General features: G+C 39.1%; 1 protein-coding gene across 3 annotated transcripts in view; it reads left to right on the top strand.

Moving 5' to 3' along the window:
• Positions 1-17844, top strand: part of GNG2 (G protein subunit gamma 2) — a 120796-nt gene extending 102952 nt beyond the window's left edge. For all 3 annotated transcript variants that reach the window (XM_086709758.1, XM_025919925.2, XM_025919924.2), the window contains one exon: positions 14643-17844. In XM_086709758.1, the coding sequence (XP_086565884.1) occupies positions 14643-14771 (129 nt within the window). In that variant the 3' untranslated portion in view covers positions 14772-17844. The remainder of the gene's footprint in view (positions 1-14642) is intronic.
• The last annotated feature ends 374 nt before the right edge of the window (positions 17845-18218 follow it).

Here is an 18218-nt window from a genome sequence, read left to right as displayed (position 1 = left end):
TGAAGAAAAAATTTTTTAATGTTTATTTTTGAGAGAGAGAGCATGGGCATGGGAGGGGCAGAGAGAGAGAGGGAGGGAGACACAGAATCTGAAGCAGGCTCCAGGTTCTGAGCTGTCAGCACAGAGCCCAGCATAGGGCTTGAACTCACGAACCGTGAGATCATGACCTGAGCCAAAATCAGATGCTTAACTGATTGAGCCACCCAGGCACCCCCTTAAATAAAATTTTTAATTTTTTTCTCTTGACTTGCCCACTTCCTCTCCCAGCAGCTGCCTCATTTGTTTACTCTGCTTTGCAGAGCTTCTTGAAAAAGTTGTCTGTATTCACTACCTCTGATTTTCCCTTTCTTTTGAAACATTATTTTTCCTCTGGAAGTAATCTCAAAGGTACAACAGGGTTGCGAATATAGTACAAAGAATTTTGTTTTCCCCTGAACCATTTGAAAATAAGTTGTCAACAGCTGCCCCATCACTTCCAAATACTTTAGTGTGTACTTTCTGTAAGTAAAAACATTCTTCTACATAATCATAAAGTACAGTCATCAGAATTAGAAAGTTAACATTGATATGTTGCTACTTTCTAATCCTCAGACCTCATTTAAGTATTGCAAATCACCCTAATAATAATAATATCCCTTTTAGCAAAAGAACCTAGTTCAGAATCATGTGTTGCATTTAGTTGTCCTGTCCATAGACTTCCTTGACTTTCATGACCTTGGCACTTTTGAAGATTATGGGCCGTCTGTTTTGTGGAATACCACTCAATTTGGGTTTGTCTAGTATTTCTTCATGATTAAATTCAGTTAACAAAACTGGGGCATTAATATAGAATTGATGGGGATATTTGTCTCATTGCATCCTATCCGTGACATGTGATTTCAAATTGTCACTGTGATGTTAACTTTGATTACTTAATTAAGGTGTTATTTTCAAGTTTCTTCATGTAAAGTTCTTTTGTCTTTTGTAGTTCAGAAACATTTGTATTTGGGGGGAGGGACCTTGAGATCTATAACTATCCTACCCCTCAACAAACATTTTATTCTTTTATTAAAAAAATTTTTCAATGTTCATTTATTTTTAAGGGAGAAAGAGACAAAGTGTGAGCAGGGGAGGGGCACAGAGAGCGATACATAGAATCTGAAGCAGGTTCCAGGCTCTGACCTGTCAGCACAGAGCCCAGTGTGGGGCTCGAACCCATAAACCACAAAATCGTGACCTGAGCCGAGGTCGGATGCTTAACCGACTGAACCACCCAGGCGCCCCACAAACATTCTATTTTTAAAAACGTATTTAATTATATTGGTATGGACTCATGGTTTCCTCTTTTATTCGGTGGTTTATAATCTGCTACTGCCATCAATTATTTTGATGTTTTAATTGGCACAGACTGAGAAGCTAGCTACCGTGTCCTTTTGACATGACTCCATCATTGTTTGAGTGCCTCCTTAGTGTTTGGTACAAAAAGATGATGGTGTAGGGGCCTCTTGTTATTTTCCTGCTCCAGCCCTAGAATCATCCTTTCTCCAAGAGCACTCGTTCCTATGAGAATGGTGTTTAGAAATGAAACTCTGGATGCTAGGTGTTGTCATTACTGAAACGTTTGAGGTGTTGCTACTCTTAGTTCCTCTCAGTGGACGGAGTTAGAGAATACTACACACACACACACACACACACACACACACTTTTACATCTGCATTTCTTTCTTTCTTTGTGTATCCATGTATACGTAAGCATGAGTTCACACCGACACCACCAGGTCCTGTCCTACACCACAGTACATTCTAGCTTTTCCACTTCCTGTATTTGTAACTTCCTTCACTGACAGAGAGGGTCCTGGCTCCCCTTGTCCTTATTTGGTCAACTCTCCTGTAGGGAACCAAGGTCCCATATTCCATGGCCTCTCCTCCCAACATGCATGCATTCGCCTCCCACTTGGGCTCCTACACTCCTATCCCCTGTACAGATGCTCTCCTCACCCTGCTTAAGCTCTGACATCCCACCCTGGGCCTCTGACCTAGTGTGGAGCCCCCCGTGCTTAGTCCCACCAATCTCTTTAAGACTGAACTGTTCATGAAGGAGGAGGAGGCCCCATTTGCTCTTTTTTTTTTTTTCATTATTGTTTTAGAGAGAAAGAGCACGAGTGGTGGGAGGGATGGAAGGAGAGAAGAGAATCTTAAGCAGGCTCCACACTCAGTGCAGAGCCCAACATGGGGCTCGATCCCACAACCCTGGGATCATGACCTGAGCCAATATCAAGAGTCAGGTGCTCAACTGACTGAGCCACCCACGTGCCCCCCAATTTGCTCTTCAACCTTTTCAGTGAGACTTTCACTCCCACCATTCTCTTAAACCTTCTCTCACCAAGGTTGCTGAGGGCTGCAGTTGGCTAAATCTAACTAAGTCAATTCTCAGTTTCATCGGACGTGGCCTACTGGTAGCATTTGACATGGTTAATGATTCCTTATGCCTTGAAGCATTTTCTTCAGCATTTGGCTCTCAGCAGCCCCCACTTTCACAGGCTACTCCATCTAAAATCCCTTTTCTGGCTCTACAGAAGCCAGAAGTGTCCTGGGGTTCAGTCCTTGTCCCTCTTTTTTCTATCTAAACATGCTCTCTTGATGATCTTATTCCTTCCCAAGGCTTTATCCACCATCTGTAGGGCCCTGACTCCCAAATTTATAGCTCTCATCTACATCTCTCTCAAACTCCAGCACTGTATATCCCACTGGTAGCATTTTAATTTCAAACCGAACCTGTATTCTTGATCTCACCCCCAAAACTTCTCTCCTTGCAGCTTTCACCAGCTGAAATGGGAACAGCTTCGTCTTTCTACTTGTTCAGTCCCACAACTTTAAGAATTATCCTTACAAGTTCTTTTGCATTCATATCCTATCTCCAGTCTGTCATAAATTCCTGGTGAGTCTACATTCAAATACCGTTTATCTAGAATTATATTACTTCACACCACTTCTGAACCACCGCCACCTCTCTCTTAGATTACAGCGGTAGACTCCAGGGCAATCTCTGCTTCCTCCCTTGACTCCCCAAAAGTACTCCGTGTTCTCCACACCAGCATTCTGAGTGCTCCTTTCCAGTGCAAGTCAGTGCCTCCCTTTCTTTCTGTAAGTTTTTACCCAAAGATTAATTACCTTCTCAATTAAGCCCAATTATTGTAATCTGTTCCCCACCCCCACTGCACACACACACATTCATAATCTCTTTTACCCTGCTTTACTTTCCATTTCCTTAAAAAATTTACTACCTTCTAACATTCTCTATAACTACAATGCTTTCTTTTCTGTTCTCTCACTCAAATTCTATATACCAATTATATATAGAATTCTCCCACTCAAATACTATATAAGCAATTTCTTTATGCTGTATATTGGTATAGTTTGATTCATGTTGCTTCATTTGAGGTTTGCTGGGTTACTTGAACCTGTGGACTTGTTGTTTTCATCAGTCATTATGTCTCTTTCAGCCACTATGGCTTCAGATATTGTTTCTTCCTTCTTCTCCACCCACAACTTATCTCCTCTCCTTTCGAGATCCCCATTACATGTGTATTCAGGCCCTTCAAGTTGTCTTCTAGCTTAATATTCTGTGTTCATATTTTATCAGCCTGTTTTCTCTCTGTACTTAATTTTGAGGAGTTCCTATTGTCGTTTTCAAATTCACTCATCTTTTCTTCTGCGGTGTCTAAATCTACTGTTAATTCCATCCAATGTATTTTTTTTTTTTTATCTCCAGAGATGTGATTTGGGTCTTTTAAATATCTTCCATGTCTCTTTCTATTATGTTTTGCTTTCTTCTATCTTCTCGATTGTATGGACAATATTTAAAATAGCTATTTTAACAACAAACCTCCTTATCTATTAATTTTATCATCTGTGTCAATTCTGGGTCTTTTTCTTTGGATTAATTTTTCTCCTTATAAGGGAGAGATTTTTTTTTCCACACTTAATTACATGCCTGATTTTTTTTTATTGGATTCTAGACATTGTGGCATACTGGAATTTTTTGTATTCCCTTTAATATTTGGGGGTTTTGTTCTGTAGTGCAATTAAGTTACTTAGAAGTGTTTGATCTATTCAAGGCTTACTTTTGAACACTGGCAGGTGGGTCCACAACAGCCTTTAACCTAGGCTGATTTAGTACCCCTTCTGAAGCAATACCCTTTTTAGGACTCTGGTCAATCCCCCATCTGTTATGAGATCGTGGAGGCACAAACTTTTCCGGCCCTACATGATCACTAGGGATTATTTCAGTTGATCCTTTCTGAATTTTTTTGTACAGCTTCAAGCAGTTTTCTCCCACATATGTGCTGATCAGTATTCAGCTAATGACTCAAAAGGAATCCTCTGGAAACCTCCAGAGCTCACACTTTCTGTCTCCCTCTCATTCTGTGTCTGTGTAGCACTTTATTCTCTGTTACTCTCTCTTCAACTCAGGGAGATCCCTGAACTCTGTTTGGGCAGCCCCTCCCTGTGCCATGGTCTAAAAACATTTTTCCCTTTTTTTTTTTTTTTTAAACATTGACTTTTGAGAGAGAGAGAGAGAGAGAGAGAGAGAGAGCAAGTGGGGAAGGGAGTGGACAGAGGCTCTGAAGCAGACTCTGTGCTAACAGCAGAGAGCCTGATGTGGGGTTCAAACTCATGACCTGTGAGATCATGACCTGAGCCGAAGTCGGATGCTTAACCAACTGAACCACCCAGGGACCCCTTTTTTAAACAGTCAACTGGGACAATCACGGGGCTTACCTTATCTCCCTTTTCTCACAGGTCACTGTCCTGTCCTACCTGTTGCCTGACATTTAAAAACTACTTGTTCATATATTTTTTCCAGTTTAATTGGTGTGTGTTTTTTCATCTGAGTCTGAATTAGAAGCCTAGAATATTACATAAGGTCCACAAGGACAGGAATCTTTGTATATTTTGTTCCTTTATTATCCCAAATATCCAGACCTATGCCCGGCAAATCAGGTACTCAGTAAATAAATATTAGTTGAATAGAATATTTATTGAGTAAGATTGTTTGAGAACTCCTTCAGCAGTTATCTGAGTGTCTACTTTGTGTCTGCCACTGATCATACAGTGGATAAAGCGGATACAGTTTCTGCCTTCATAGAGCATAGTGCCTAAAAGGAAAGACATATATCAAACAGCAAATAAATAAACGACGCTTGTCATTATAAATTGTGAGAAACGCTTTTCTGCAAATGGAAAGAACAGGGTGCTCTGAAAGAACATGATGAGGGAAGTCATTATTGGATGAAGCGGTCAGTAAAGACTCTTCAAAGAGGCAATATTTCAGCTGACTCCTAAAGGAAGAGAAGAAACCAGCCTATGGAGAAAATGGGGGAAAAAAATACTCCGGGGAGTTGTATAAATGAAGCTGTAAGGCATAAGAGAACTTGGAGCTTCCACAAAATTAGGGAAGGCTTGTGTGGGGAAGGGAAGAAGGCCACACACAAAATTGGAAAGATGGGCAGGCCCAAAGCACGCAAGCTTCACAGGCTGTTTTAAGATGTTTTTGTTCTCTACAAAGTAGAATGACAAACTATGAGAGGTTTTGACTAAGAGCGTGATATGAGCCCATTTATATTTTTAAATTAACTTCCTAGCCGTAGTATGGAAAATGCTACTCTTGGCACAGTAGTCAAAGCAGGGAATTCATTTAGAACTGAGATTCTTCAACTTTTCTGCCTTAGACCTGTTTGGTAGCTTCCTGAAGCATATGGTCTCCTCTTCAGAATGTGTTCAAATTACAAAGGAAAGTAATCCTATTGAAATACAGTTTATCAGAATATTTTTTAGAAAAAAACATTTGTGATAAAGTTATATATGTACTCCTTTATTAACTGATTATATAAGATCTCATAGTGGGTCTATAATTATAAAGTAGATGAACATAAATGAAATGTTCAGATGTTTGCAATAGCTTGTAATGTGATGGAAAATATCTGATTTCTATGGGGAACCAAGTCAGAGGGTTAATGCTACTGTTGTGTGTTGTCTACCTCTGGAAATGTAATGAAAAGAAATGCTAAATGAAACGGAAAGAAATGCTAAATTTCCATTTGAGGTTGGTGAAGATAAAGATGTAATTTTTATTATTAAAGTTCACAGACCACCCCCTGAATTCTATCTGTTGAGCCTGTATTCGTCTGTTTGAGCTGCTGTAATGGAATACCATAGACTGGGTGGCTTATAAACAACAGAATCTTTTTCTTATGGTTCTGGAAACTGGGAAGTCCAACATCAAAGCACTGGCAGATTCCATGTCTGATGAGAGCCTGCTTCCTGATTCATAGATGGCAGACTTTGCACTAGGTTCTCACATGGCAGAAGGGGTGAGGGAACTCTGGAATCTCTCTCATGTGAGCACTAACTCCATGCATGAGAACTCCAGATTCCGTGACATTGGGAATTAAGTTTCAACATATACATCTTGGAGGACACAAACATTCACTTTATAGTAGACCCTTTGGGAAACCCAAATTAATCACTTTTTGTTTAAGAGGTTATTTCTGGAAACATGGAGAAAGAAGATGGAGGCTTGAATTAGGGCAGTCACAATAGCAATAAGGAAACAAATTTGAGATATTTTCTGAGGAATAATCAACAAGACAGAAAAGAGAGAGATTGCCTGTGGTTACTGGGAAAGTTTTCATGGAAGTAGGCCTAAAGGTATTTAATGGAAAAGACAGGGTAGGCAAAATCTTGGCAGGGATAGTCAGAAGGCAAGAAGACTTTCCAGGCAGACTATTTTTGCTGTGACTCATTTTAAGTAAGGGATAAGGATGACACTATGCATTCTAAAGGAAGAGTATTCATAGGATTAAGTCAGGAGCACTGAGACTCACTACTCAGCCACCCATGAGCTGTGAGACCTAAGACAACTACCTAATGAAGCCTCAAATTCACATATTTAAGATGGGGATAATAATAGCTTGTGACTCATAATATTGTTGTAAGTATTAAATAAGATACTGTATGTAAAGTGGTTAGCACATTTCTAACACATAGCAAGAGCAGATAAATAATAGCAATTATTCTCATTCCTGCTAGGATTCTGACAATGTGTGGGACTATCACCCACAGGAAATTGCAATCTGGTTAAGGAAACCAGATAAAACCCATAAAATATTTTTAAAAAGAAACCATTCAGAATCAAGTGGTCAAATATAAGATATATGCAACACGTAAGCTATTAATTTTTCTCAATGTAGCACTTTTTGTTTAATAAAAAGATTTTGAAAACCTCTGCTTCACACAGGCATACCTTGTTTTATCGTGCATTTTTATTGCATTTCTCAGATACTGCAGTTTTTTTTTGTTTTTTTGTTTTTTTTACAAACTGAATGTTTTTGGCAACCCTGCCTTGAGCAAGTCTATTTGTGTCATTTTTCCAACAGCGTTTGCTCACTTCACGTCTCTGTGTCACATTTTGGTAATTCTTGCAATATTCCAAGCTTTCCCATCATTATTATATTTGCTGTGGTGATCTGTGATCAGTGACTATGACTTGCTACAAGTCAGATGACGGTTAGCATTTTTTAGCATGAAGTATTTTTCACTTAAAGTATGTTCGCTGTTTTCTTAGGCATAAAGCCACTACACACTTATAGACTACAGGATAGTGTAAACATAACTTTTATACGCCCTGGGAAACCAGAATATTCATTTGACTCGCTTTATTGTGGTATCCACTTTATTGCAGTGGTCTGGTATGAAACCTGCAATATCTCTGAGGTATGCCTGTGTTTGTATGTGAACATTGCAGAATAGGGATGGTGCTGGATCTCTTCTTAACAAGTGAGTTTTAGATATGCCTGTTGCCTAGTCATTGCTGCCTACAGCTGAGCTCCTGTTTGGGGTAATAATGACCATGGCTCAAACAAGTAAAAGGCACACACACACAGTGATTGAGATTCAGTCTGAAAGTCTGTCCTTTGCTTTCATTTAGAGGAGCTAAGAGAAGAACAAGTTGTTTCCTTTCATTCTATCATAATAGCATTTCATGAAGATGCACAAAGAATTTCAATTTCAACCTTTGGAACTAGCCTTGCATTTGAGTAGCTTCTATGTGGATAGCTGTGGCTTAATGGCAAAGCATCAGGTTCAGTTCTTTTTCTGCCATGTGCTTTGCTATATGACATTGGAAAACTCAGGCAATCTGCTGAGCCTTAATTTTTCACTTATGAAAAGACAATAACACTTCTTACCTCAGGATAATTGTGTAGATCAACAGGGAAAACGCAATGTCTAAAACATAGTAGGAGCATAATAAAAATCTTTTTATAAGCAATGTAATATCAATTAAAGAGCAACGCTTTAAGCCAAAACCTGTAACAAGAGACAACGGTCATTATACAATGATGAAGGGGGTCAATCATTAAGAGGATATAACCATCATAAACCTATACAACATTAGAGCACCTAAATATATTGAGCAAATATTACCAGACCTGATGAGAGAAATAAACAACAATAAAATAATAGTAGCAGGCTTTAGCAGCCCACTTTCAAAAATGCATAACTCACCCAGACAAAAAATTCATAAGGAAATGTTGGACTTGAACTATACTTTAGACTAAATGGATCTAATAGACATATACAGAACATTCCATCCAACAGCAGCAGGATACATGTTCTTCTTAAGTGTACATGTTACAATCTCTAAGACAGGACAAATAATAGGTCACAAAATAAGTCTTAGCCAATTTAAGAAGACTGAAATTATAAAAAGAATCTTTTCCAACCACAATGGTATGAAACTACAAATCAATAACAGGAGGAAAACTGGGTGATTCGCACATATGTGGAAGTTAACACACTCCCGAACAGCAAACCGATGTATCAAAGAAGAAATCAGAAGGTTAATAAAAAAAATCTTGAAATGAAAAAAAAAAAAAAAAATACAATATCCCTAAACTTACGAGATACAGCAAAAGCAGTTCCAAGAGGGAAGTTTATAGCAACATGTAAAACAAAACAAAACAACAACAACAACAAAAAGATCCTAAATAACCTAACCTTAAACTTCAAGGAATTTTTTAAAAAGAACAAATTAAGCCTAAAGTTAGCAGAAGGAAGGAAATAACAAAGATAAGAGCAAGAAATACATGAAATAGAGACCAGAGAAACAATAGGAAAGATCAGTGAAACTAACAGCTGGTTTTTAAAAGATGAGTAAAGCTGACAAACCCTTCACTAGACGAAGAAAAGAAAGAGAAGGCTCAAATAAAATTAGAAATGAAAGAAGATATTGCAACTCATACCACAGAAACACAAAGGATCATAAGAGACTACTATGAAAAAATTATATGCCAACAAATTGGATAACCTAGAAGAACTGGATAAATTACTGGAAACATACCACCTTCCAAGACTAAATCATAAAGAAATAGAAAATCTGAACAGACCAATAAAGAGTAAGGAGATTGAATCAGTAACCAAAAACCTCCCAACAAGGAAAAGCCCAAGACCAGATGATTTCCCTGATGAATCCTACCAGACATTTAAAGAATTTATGCTGATCCTTCCCAAACTCTTCCAAAATTGAAAATTGGGAGGGAATACTCCCAAACTCATTTGAAAAGGCCACCATTACCCTGCTACCAAAGCTAGATAAAATACTACAAGATAAGAAAATTACAGGCCAGTATCCCTGGTGAATAGATGCAAAACTTCTGTACCAAATATTAGCAAACCAAATTCAACAGCATATTAAAAGGATCACACACAATGGGGCGCCTGGGTGGCTCAGTCGGTTAAGTAGCCGACTTTGGCTCAGGTCATGATTTCGTGGTCCGTGGGTTCGAGCCCCACATCAGGCTGTGTGCTGACAGCTCAGAGCCTGGAGCCTGTTTCAGATTCTGTGTCTCCCTCTCTCTGACCCTCCCCCGTTCATGCTCTGTCTCTCTCTGTCTCAAAAATAAATAAGCGTTAAAAAAAAATTTTAAAAAGAAAAAGGATTTATCCCGGAATGCAGGGATGGTGCAACAAATCAATATATGTGACACATCACATTAGTAGAATGAGAGATGAAAATCATATGATCATCTCAATAGAGGCAGAAAAAGCATTTAACAAAATACAACATCCTTTCAGGATTAAAACTCAACAGATTGGGTATAGAAGGAATGTACCTCAACATGATAAAGGTCATATATGACAAGCCCAAAGCTAACATCATCCTCAGTGATGAAAGACTGACAGCTTTTCTTCTAAGGTCAGGAACAAAACAAGGGTGTTCACTCTCACCACTCCTATTCAACATGGTACTGAAGTCCTAGCCAGAGCAGTCAGGCAGGAAATAGAAATGAAAGGTATCCAAATCAGAAAGGAAGAAGTAAATTGTCTCCATTGGAAGATGATATGATCTCAGATAAAGAAAATTTCTAAAGATCTCACACACAGAAAACTGTTAGAACTAATCAACTTGCTAAGCAGTAAAGTAGCAAGATACAAAATCAGCATACAGATATCCATTGTGTTTTTATACAAAACATTGAAATAGCATAAAAAGAAATAAAGAAAATTATTCACAAGAGTATCAAAAACAATAAGATATTTAGGAATAAATTTACCCAAGAATGTGAAGGAGCTGTACACTGAAAACTAAGACTTCAATGAAAGAAATTGAAGACACAAATAAATGGAAAGATAGTCTATGTGCATAGATCAGAAGAATTAATATTGTTGAAATGTCCATACTACCCCAAACCATCTGAAGATTCAGTGCAATCCCTATCAAAATTCCAATGTCATTTTTCATAGAAATATAAAAAAATCATAAAATTCATAATGAAGCACAAAAGACCCTGAACAGCCAAAGCAATCCTAAGAAGAATAAAGCTGGAGGCATCATGCTTCCTGATTTCAAACTCTGTTACAAAGCTATAGTAATCAAAACAGTATGGCATAAAAATAGACGCACAGACCAATGGAACCAAATAAAGAGCCAAGAAATAAACCCTACTATATACCATCAACTAACATTTGACAAGGGAGCTAAGAATACTTAATAGGGAAAAGATCATCTTTTCAATAAATGGTGTTGGGAAGATTGAATAATCACATGCAAAAGAATGAAACTATTGTGTTGAGCACTGAGTGTTATATGCAAGTAATGAATCACTAAATTCTACTCCTGAAAACAATATTTCATAGGGACTAAGCTCGTTGACATTGGTCTTGACAATGATTTCTTAAATACAACACCAAAAATACATGCCACAAAAGCAAAAATAAATAAGAAGGTCTACATGAAACTAAAAAGGTTCTGCCCAGCAAAAGAAACCATCAACAAAATGAAAAGGCAACCTATGGAATAGGAGAAAATATTTGCAAACCATACACATGGGAAGGGGTTGATATCCAAAGTATATAAAGAACTCAAAGAAGGGGGAAAATCTGATTAAAAAATGGGCAGAGGAACTGAGTAGACATTTTTCCAGAGAAGACATATGAATGGCCAACAGGTATGTGAAAAGATGTTCAACATCACTAATCAGGGGAATGGAAATCAAAAGCACAATGAGATATCACTTCACACCTGTTAGAGCGGCTGTTATCAAAAAGACAAGTGATAATATGTGTTGGTTAAGAAGTGGAGAAAGGGGAACCCTTATTTGCTTTTGGTGGGAATGTATAATGGTGCAGCCATTACAGAAAACAGTGTGGAGGGTCCTCAAAAAATTAAAAGTATATATATCCATAGGAAATGAAATCAGGATTTCAAAGAGTGGTCTGCACTTCATTGCAATAGTCAAGTGATGGAAACAACCTAAGTGTTCATCTGTGGATGAATGGATCAAGAAGATGTGTTATATACATACAATGGAGAATTATTCAGCTATGAGAAAAAAGGAAATCTGGCCATTTGTGATAATATGATGGGCCTTAAGGGAACCATGTTAAGTGAGATAAGTCAGAGAAAGACAAACACTGTATATCACTTACATGTGAAAACTAAAAAAATCTAAGTCACAGAAACAGAATGGAATGGCGGTTGCCAGGGGCTGGATGGTGAGGGAAATGGGGAGATGTTGGTCAAAGGCTATAAACTTCCACTTATAAGATGAATAAATTCTGGTGATTTAATGTACAGCAGGGTGACACAGTTAACAATAGTATATTGGATACTTGAAAGTTGCTAAAAGAGTAGATCTTAAATGCTCTCACCACACACATACAAAAAAAGGTAATTACGTGAGGTGACAGAGGTAGTAATTATCCTTCTGTAGTTATAATTTCACAGTATAGTAGTGTATCAAACAATTACAATGTACACTTTAAAGTTATACATTGTATATAAATTATATCTCGATAAAGCTGGGAAAAAGGTAAATAAGAGATTATTTAAAATTTTTAAAAAAGGTGAGACTGACTCTGACACAAATATACTCTACTGCATTGAATAGTGTCCCCTAAACCTATCTGGAACCTTAGAATGTGGTCTTATTGGGAAGTAGGATATTTGAAGACGTAATCAAGGAAAGATGAGTTCAAGCTAGATTAGGGTTGACCCTAATCCAGTGATTGGTAGGTAGGAAATTGGGGCATAGACGAAGAGGAGAATACCGTGGGAAGACAGAGACACACAAGAGAGAAGGCCACGGAGAGATGCAGGTAGAGTTTGGAGCGATGCATTTACAAGTCAAGAGACACTGAGGACTGCCAGAAACCACCAGCACTAGCTAAGAAGCACGGAACAGATTCTCCTTGGGCCTCCATTGGGAACCACCAACCCTGCTGGCACCTTGATTTTGAACTTCCAGTCTCTAACACTAAGTGCCAGAGAATAAATTTCTGTTGTTTTAAGTCACCTAGTTTGTGGCAATTTATTAAGGCAGACTGAAGAAACTAATGCACACACCAATTCCTATACCTCTTTATATCAGTCCGTATAGACCAGGTTTTGTTGGAATAACAAAAGGTCCTCTCCTCCCATTCTTGGGGGCTACAACAACAAAGGGGGTTACAACAAACATTCTTGGGGGTTATGTTGGTGGATATTCCCACCACATATCCTTTACGGATCAGCTGCCACTCCACACCATGTCACTTTCATCAGGGATCCTGGCAGTCACAGCATCCTCTATCCAGAATATTGCCTCTGTCTGGTGTGTGATGAAAGGAACAGACAGTCCAAAAATTCAAAGCTTTGTGGAGTTAGATGACGAAACCAGCAAACCATAAAATTGAAAGGCCTTTAAGTGGCAAAGCTGTAATCAACTTGGCCATAAGGCAAGGAACAAATCCAGGGTATGGCCACTATGCCTTTCGTTAAAACCTCTGAATCAATTCAGGTGGTTCACAGTAAATTGCTTCATTTGGACAATCTGGCAGAGAGAAAGCATATGGCAGACTATGCACTGGTTCTTGATGCTTCGACCCTAAAGTGACCCACATCACTTCTCTCACATCTCATTGGCTAGAGCAAGTCTGCTGTCATTGGGTGGGTGTGTGTAATCTACCTGTAAGGTGGGCCAGTGAATTTGTTTAGTAATAATAGACTCCATCCCACTCTTACAGAGGATTATCCTTTCAATAGTCACTTTGAAAGGCTATTCTAGTAGTGCAGCGATATTGAAAATCTTTTGGAGTGATCTCTAGAGCAAGTATATTATGTCCTGTAAGAAACCAACTCTTAACTTTATGGTTTTTGAGCCCAAATACCATTCCTCAGGTGGATCATCCACCTAGTCCCCAGATGTGGTTATAAATGACCTTTAGTTTATTTTACCAAATGAAGTCCACCCTCAAGTAGTGAAAATTTGCCATTGTCGAGACTGGTCGAAGGAAGGTAGTCCAGACAATTCCCAAGAAGAAGCTACAGAAATGTGAGAAATAACAGTATCGCTGAAATCAATGACCAGCCTTGTAATGGGACTCCCTCAAGGATACAGTGCTCGATTGAAGGAATAATATGTATTTATCAGATATATACATAATTATATATGTATAAGAATATATAACATAGAATTTGTAAAAATATAAGAATACATAAAGTTATGTGCATTTTTTGTGTTTGTGCACATCCTGCTGTGTTTGTTTAAAAAGGAAATGAACAAGCCTTTCTGCATCCTAACACAGTTCCCGAAGCAAGAAGGCACAACTATGAAATGATAATAATAGCTAGCCTGGATGGAAAGCCTACATGTGCCAGGCACTACGTAAATTGTGTGGATTAACTCACTTAATCCTTGCAGCCAGGGCTGGGACTATGATGAGGCACCTAGTAAGGTACCTGAGGCACAAATCTCAGGAGACCTCCACTGTCAGGGCTGTGCGCATGCAGGGTTGATCCTCACGTGACCTTAGCAGTGAGCACCCCATTCCGTTTGTGCCCTAAGGGCCTCACTCGCCTGGGCCTACTCCCGGGACTGCTGGAGACAGTCCTGAGAGGTCATGATCACCAACTCCCTTCTTTGCAGACCGGGAAACGGAGCCTATGGAGGTTGAGCGCCCGCCTGTCTTTCACACGAGCTGGTGAGCAGTGCAGCGTGGAGTTGAGCCCAAATCCTTCCAGGCAGCTGGACTCTGAAGTCTGGGCCTTGACTGATGGAAGCCACGGATGCTTCTGCCGATGCCGCGTCTAAACATCCGGTTGTTTTTTGTCCTCCTTTCCAGGTATCCAAGGCGGCTGCAGACTTGATGGCCTACTGTGAGGCCCATGCCAAGGAAGACCCCCTGCTGACCCCCGTCCCGGCTTCAGAAAACCCATTTAGGGAGAAGAAGTTTTTCTGCGCCATCCTTTAAGCCTTCGTGAGGAGCCTGAAGAGCCGCCAGGCTCCTGGGACACTGATGTAGAGTTCTTAGCAAAGTGGGCGCCTTTCTAGTCCACAGCATTTAAAGAGAGGGAGGAGAACCATCCTGGAAACTCCAGGCTATGCATGTTTAAAGAACTGGTCCCCTTTATGAGAATGATCGCCAAACCACATCCCAAATTAAGAGATCTGATATCTGCAGAACTGCCTGGAGGAGGGGGAATCTGTAAAGATAAAATCCGCGTCATTTCTTTTCTGCTATCCCTCCCCACACCTTATGTTTCTGCTTCATATTAAAAAAAAAAAAAAAAAAATCAAAACAGACAGCCGTACTGAGCTAAGATGTGTATGACCTTCTTGGAATGAATATTGCCTTTAGCATACCCTTTGATAAGCTGAATTGTCCAGTGTAGCCGCAGTTCGGTTTTATGGCATTGATGTTTAGTCTTTGTGCCTTTTTCTTTTCTCCTTCCACCCCTTCCCATTAGAGTAGTACAAAGGTAAGACTGGACTTGTCCGTAAGACTGAACTCCAAGGATGAGAACCCAAACATGTAAGGAGATGTTCCCCGTGGTTTATCCTCATGGTAGTAACAACAAAAAAACGCCGGTTGTCTGTGTTCTCTTATCACAATTCCTAACATTTGTACATGATAGCTTTGATTCTGCAAGTAAAAGTAAATCATGTGTTGTGACTGGTGCTTTCATATATTTGTGACAATTTTTGAGTGATACTGCATGAAAACGTCCCTATGTTACATCCATTCAGAAGGTTTGTTGTTTCACTCTGAAGTTTGGAACAGGAACGCGAGAGGAGAAAAGCTGGAGAAGAAAAATCTCAGTCTCTTGAAAACTGAGATCACTTCAGCGCCTTAGCCATGCCTAAAATACCTCTGAGTTCACAGTGGCGTATACGCCTCTTCGACGCATTTTCCAGAATCCAAAGCAGTTTGGTTGTGTCCAGGATCCAGGACAGCACAGGAACCACTGAACAGGACAGGGAAGGATTCAGCATCAGTTGGGAGGTGCTTTTGTTAGAGTAAGGGCAAATTTCATCTTTCCCTGAATTGTGGAAATTCTAGATTCAAGAACACTTTCTGTTTGTTCAAGTACCAGGAGAAATAAACCTGGATGGCTCCAGAGAAGACCCATTCTCAGCATCCTGGCTGTTCACTGCCAGGGAGAAGGGGGCAGGTGCGGCCCCCTCAGCCAGCAACATCAGAAAGGTTCTGGCTCTTTTTTGCCACTGAGATGGTCTTTGCTTTTCACTCAGCAGATTTTTCAGTAGAACCTTTTCTGGTTTTGTTTTCCATCTTGTTTGTTAGAGTCTCTCAGTCTTTATTTACAACTTCCTGGCAGCTAGAGCCCTCTTTTCCCAAGAGATGATCTTGAAAGTGATTTTTCCTTACAGCTCTAGCCTTCATCAGTAATGGAAGGTCCTGGAAGCCTGCATCACTTTTTTTCTGTGCCATTCCCAGGCAAAAGAGGACCTCTCTTACATCTCACTGTTTACTTTGATTTCACGAAAACCATTTCCAAATTCATTCTATTCTCTTTCCATTCTCTTCCTTCTGTTAAAAAAAAAAAAAAAAAAAAGGAAAGGAAGGAAAAAAGATGTAAAAGCTTAATATGCCAAGGACAGGTTTTGAGACAGTAAATATTTTCCTTAGCTCCTTTTATGGGCATGATGGCAAAAGAATAAGTACATCCAATTAAAGCTCACGCCTGGGGCCAGGAAAAGGGACTGCTGAAACATTTGCAAAAGGTATGAATGTACTTCTGTAACCAGATACTGCTGTTCAAACCTTGGGGTGTTGTTACAATCAGTGAGACACTAATGCAGATACAGTGGGAAGACCTTGGCAGAGTAGTTTTTAAACCACATACCATATTGTACCATTAGCTTAGTATTACCGTGGAATCAACTAAAACCGTATCACATTTTTAAAATTAGTCAAAACATGAATTGGCCATGTAGTCACACAAAAACAACTGTGAATGAAGCACCTTTTGGTGGTGATTAAGGTGTCGTTGCGAGACCCCAAGGATTTTCATAATCCACATCATTTATGTTTCTTAGAGGGGCTCTTTATGTTTTTATGTGAATCTAGATCTTTGGAGCAGTTAAGATGGAACTAAAACTTGAAGGATGCACCATAATACGGCTCTGGTAATTAGAAAAGTTAAGGCAGTTCCAAAGTGTGTGCGACCTTGTTTACAAAAGAAGAGAGAAGGCAGAGAACACACAGCCCATCTGAAATTACGTTTAAGGAAAATGTTTTGGCTTTGTCGTACCTTCATGTCCTATCGTATGGAATTATACTACCAGAGTCTTTATATGCGTTTTTGCTTATTGGTATTTTTACTTGTTAAGGGGAAAAGAAATCTTTTGATGACTTATACCTCTAAAGAGCTTTAATTCTGTTAGAAGTTCACCGATCATTTCCACCAGCATGACTTTATCTTAAGGAATAACCAATAGGAAAACTTAATTATTCAAGGCCCTAATATCTGCATATAATGTATTGGATAGTAATGAGAATCTGCCATGCAGTTAGTTTAAACAGTAACAATAACCCTCATATTTAGGGGGAAAAATATCTTTTATCATCCTCAATATTCCAATTTCTTTTTTTTTTTTTCGATTTTAAACCAAGTACTATTTAATTTTAATTAGAGGTTGCAAAAAAGTACTTTGATCTGAGGGTAATTTTAATAATAATATTTGAAAGAGATTGCTTACCAAGGAGAAATTAAATCAATTTATCCATATACTCCTATTCACAAATGGGAATTGAGGAAATCAAGCATGCTGTCTTAGAGTTTTGTATTTTTTTTTAATATTTGCTTTAAGCTGCTCCTGGCAAAGGTGAATTGTTACATATACATTAATATATTCCCAACCCAAGAATGGTTCACATTTTTCCTATATAAGATCTATGGAGTGTGTCTTTCAAAGAGAGGAAAATACAGAAATGTTAAAGAAGGAAAACCTGAATGTGATGTGCAAATTTTCATCCCCCATGGACAATGTATTTGTTTTAATAAATGGAATTTTCAAATGCATTTCACATGCAGTCAATTTTATTTGAGGGCCCGTGGGCCACCTGGCCCATCGATTTCATGGTTAATTTGAGAAGGATGGTGACATGTAACAGGATGGATGGGGAAACAGAAATCCATTGGCTTTCTTTAGGATTTTGTTAATAGAGGTGCCCTAAGGAAGGAAAGACTCACATGAGACTCTTTAAAAGCCTTTCTCCCTGGGTCTCTACATCTTTGGTACAATGCATGGGGACAGAGAAAGGTGACGGAGGAGAGCCCAGGGCTCCGGCAGGCTGGACCATGAGGACAAACAAACTGCGATTACGCTCTACTGTGCTGTAAGTGTGCCGCACTGGGATTTTTCCTTCATACGTGCACACACACACACTTGTACA

Source organism: Puma concolor, chromosome B3, assembly GCF_028749965.1.
Source record: "Puma concolor isolate L17-30 chromosome B3, mPumCon1.1.hap2, whole genome shotgun sequence".
NCBI lineage: Eukaryota > Metazoa > Chordata > Mammalia > Carnivora > Felidae > Puma > Puma concolor.
Note: the sequence above shows the minus strand (reverse complement) of the source record. Positions and strands in the feature narration are given on the sequence as shown.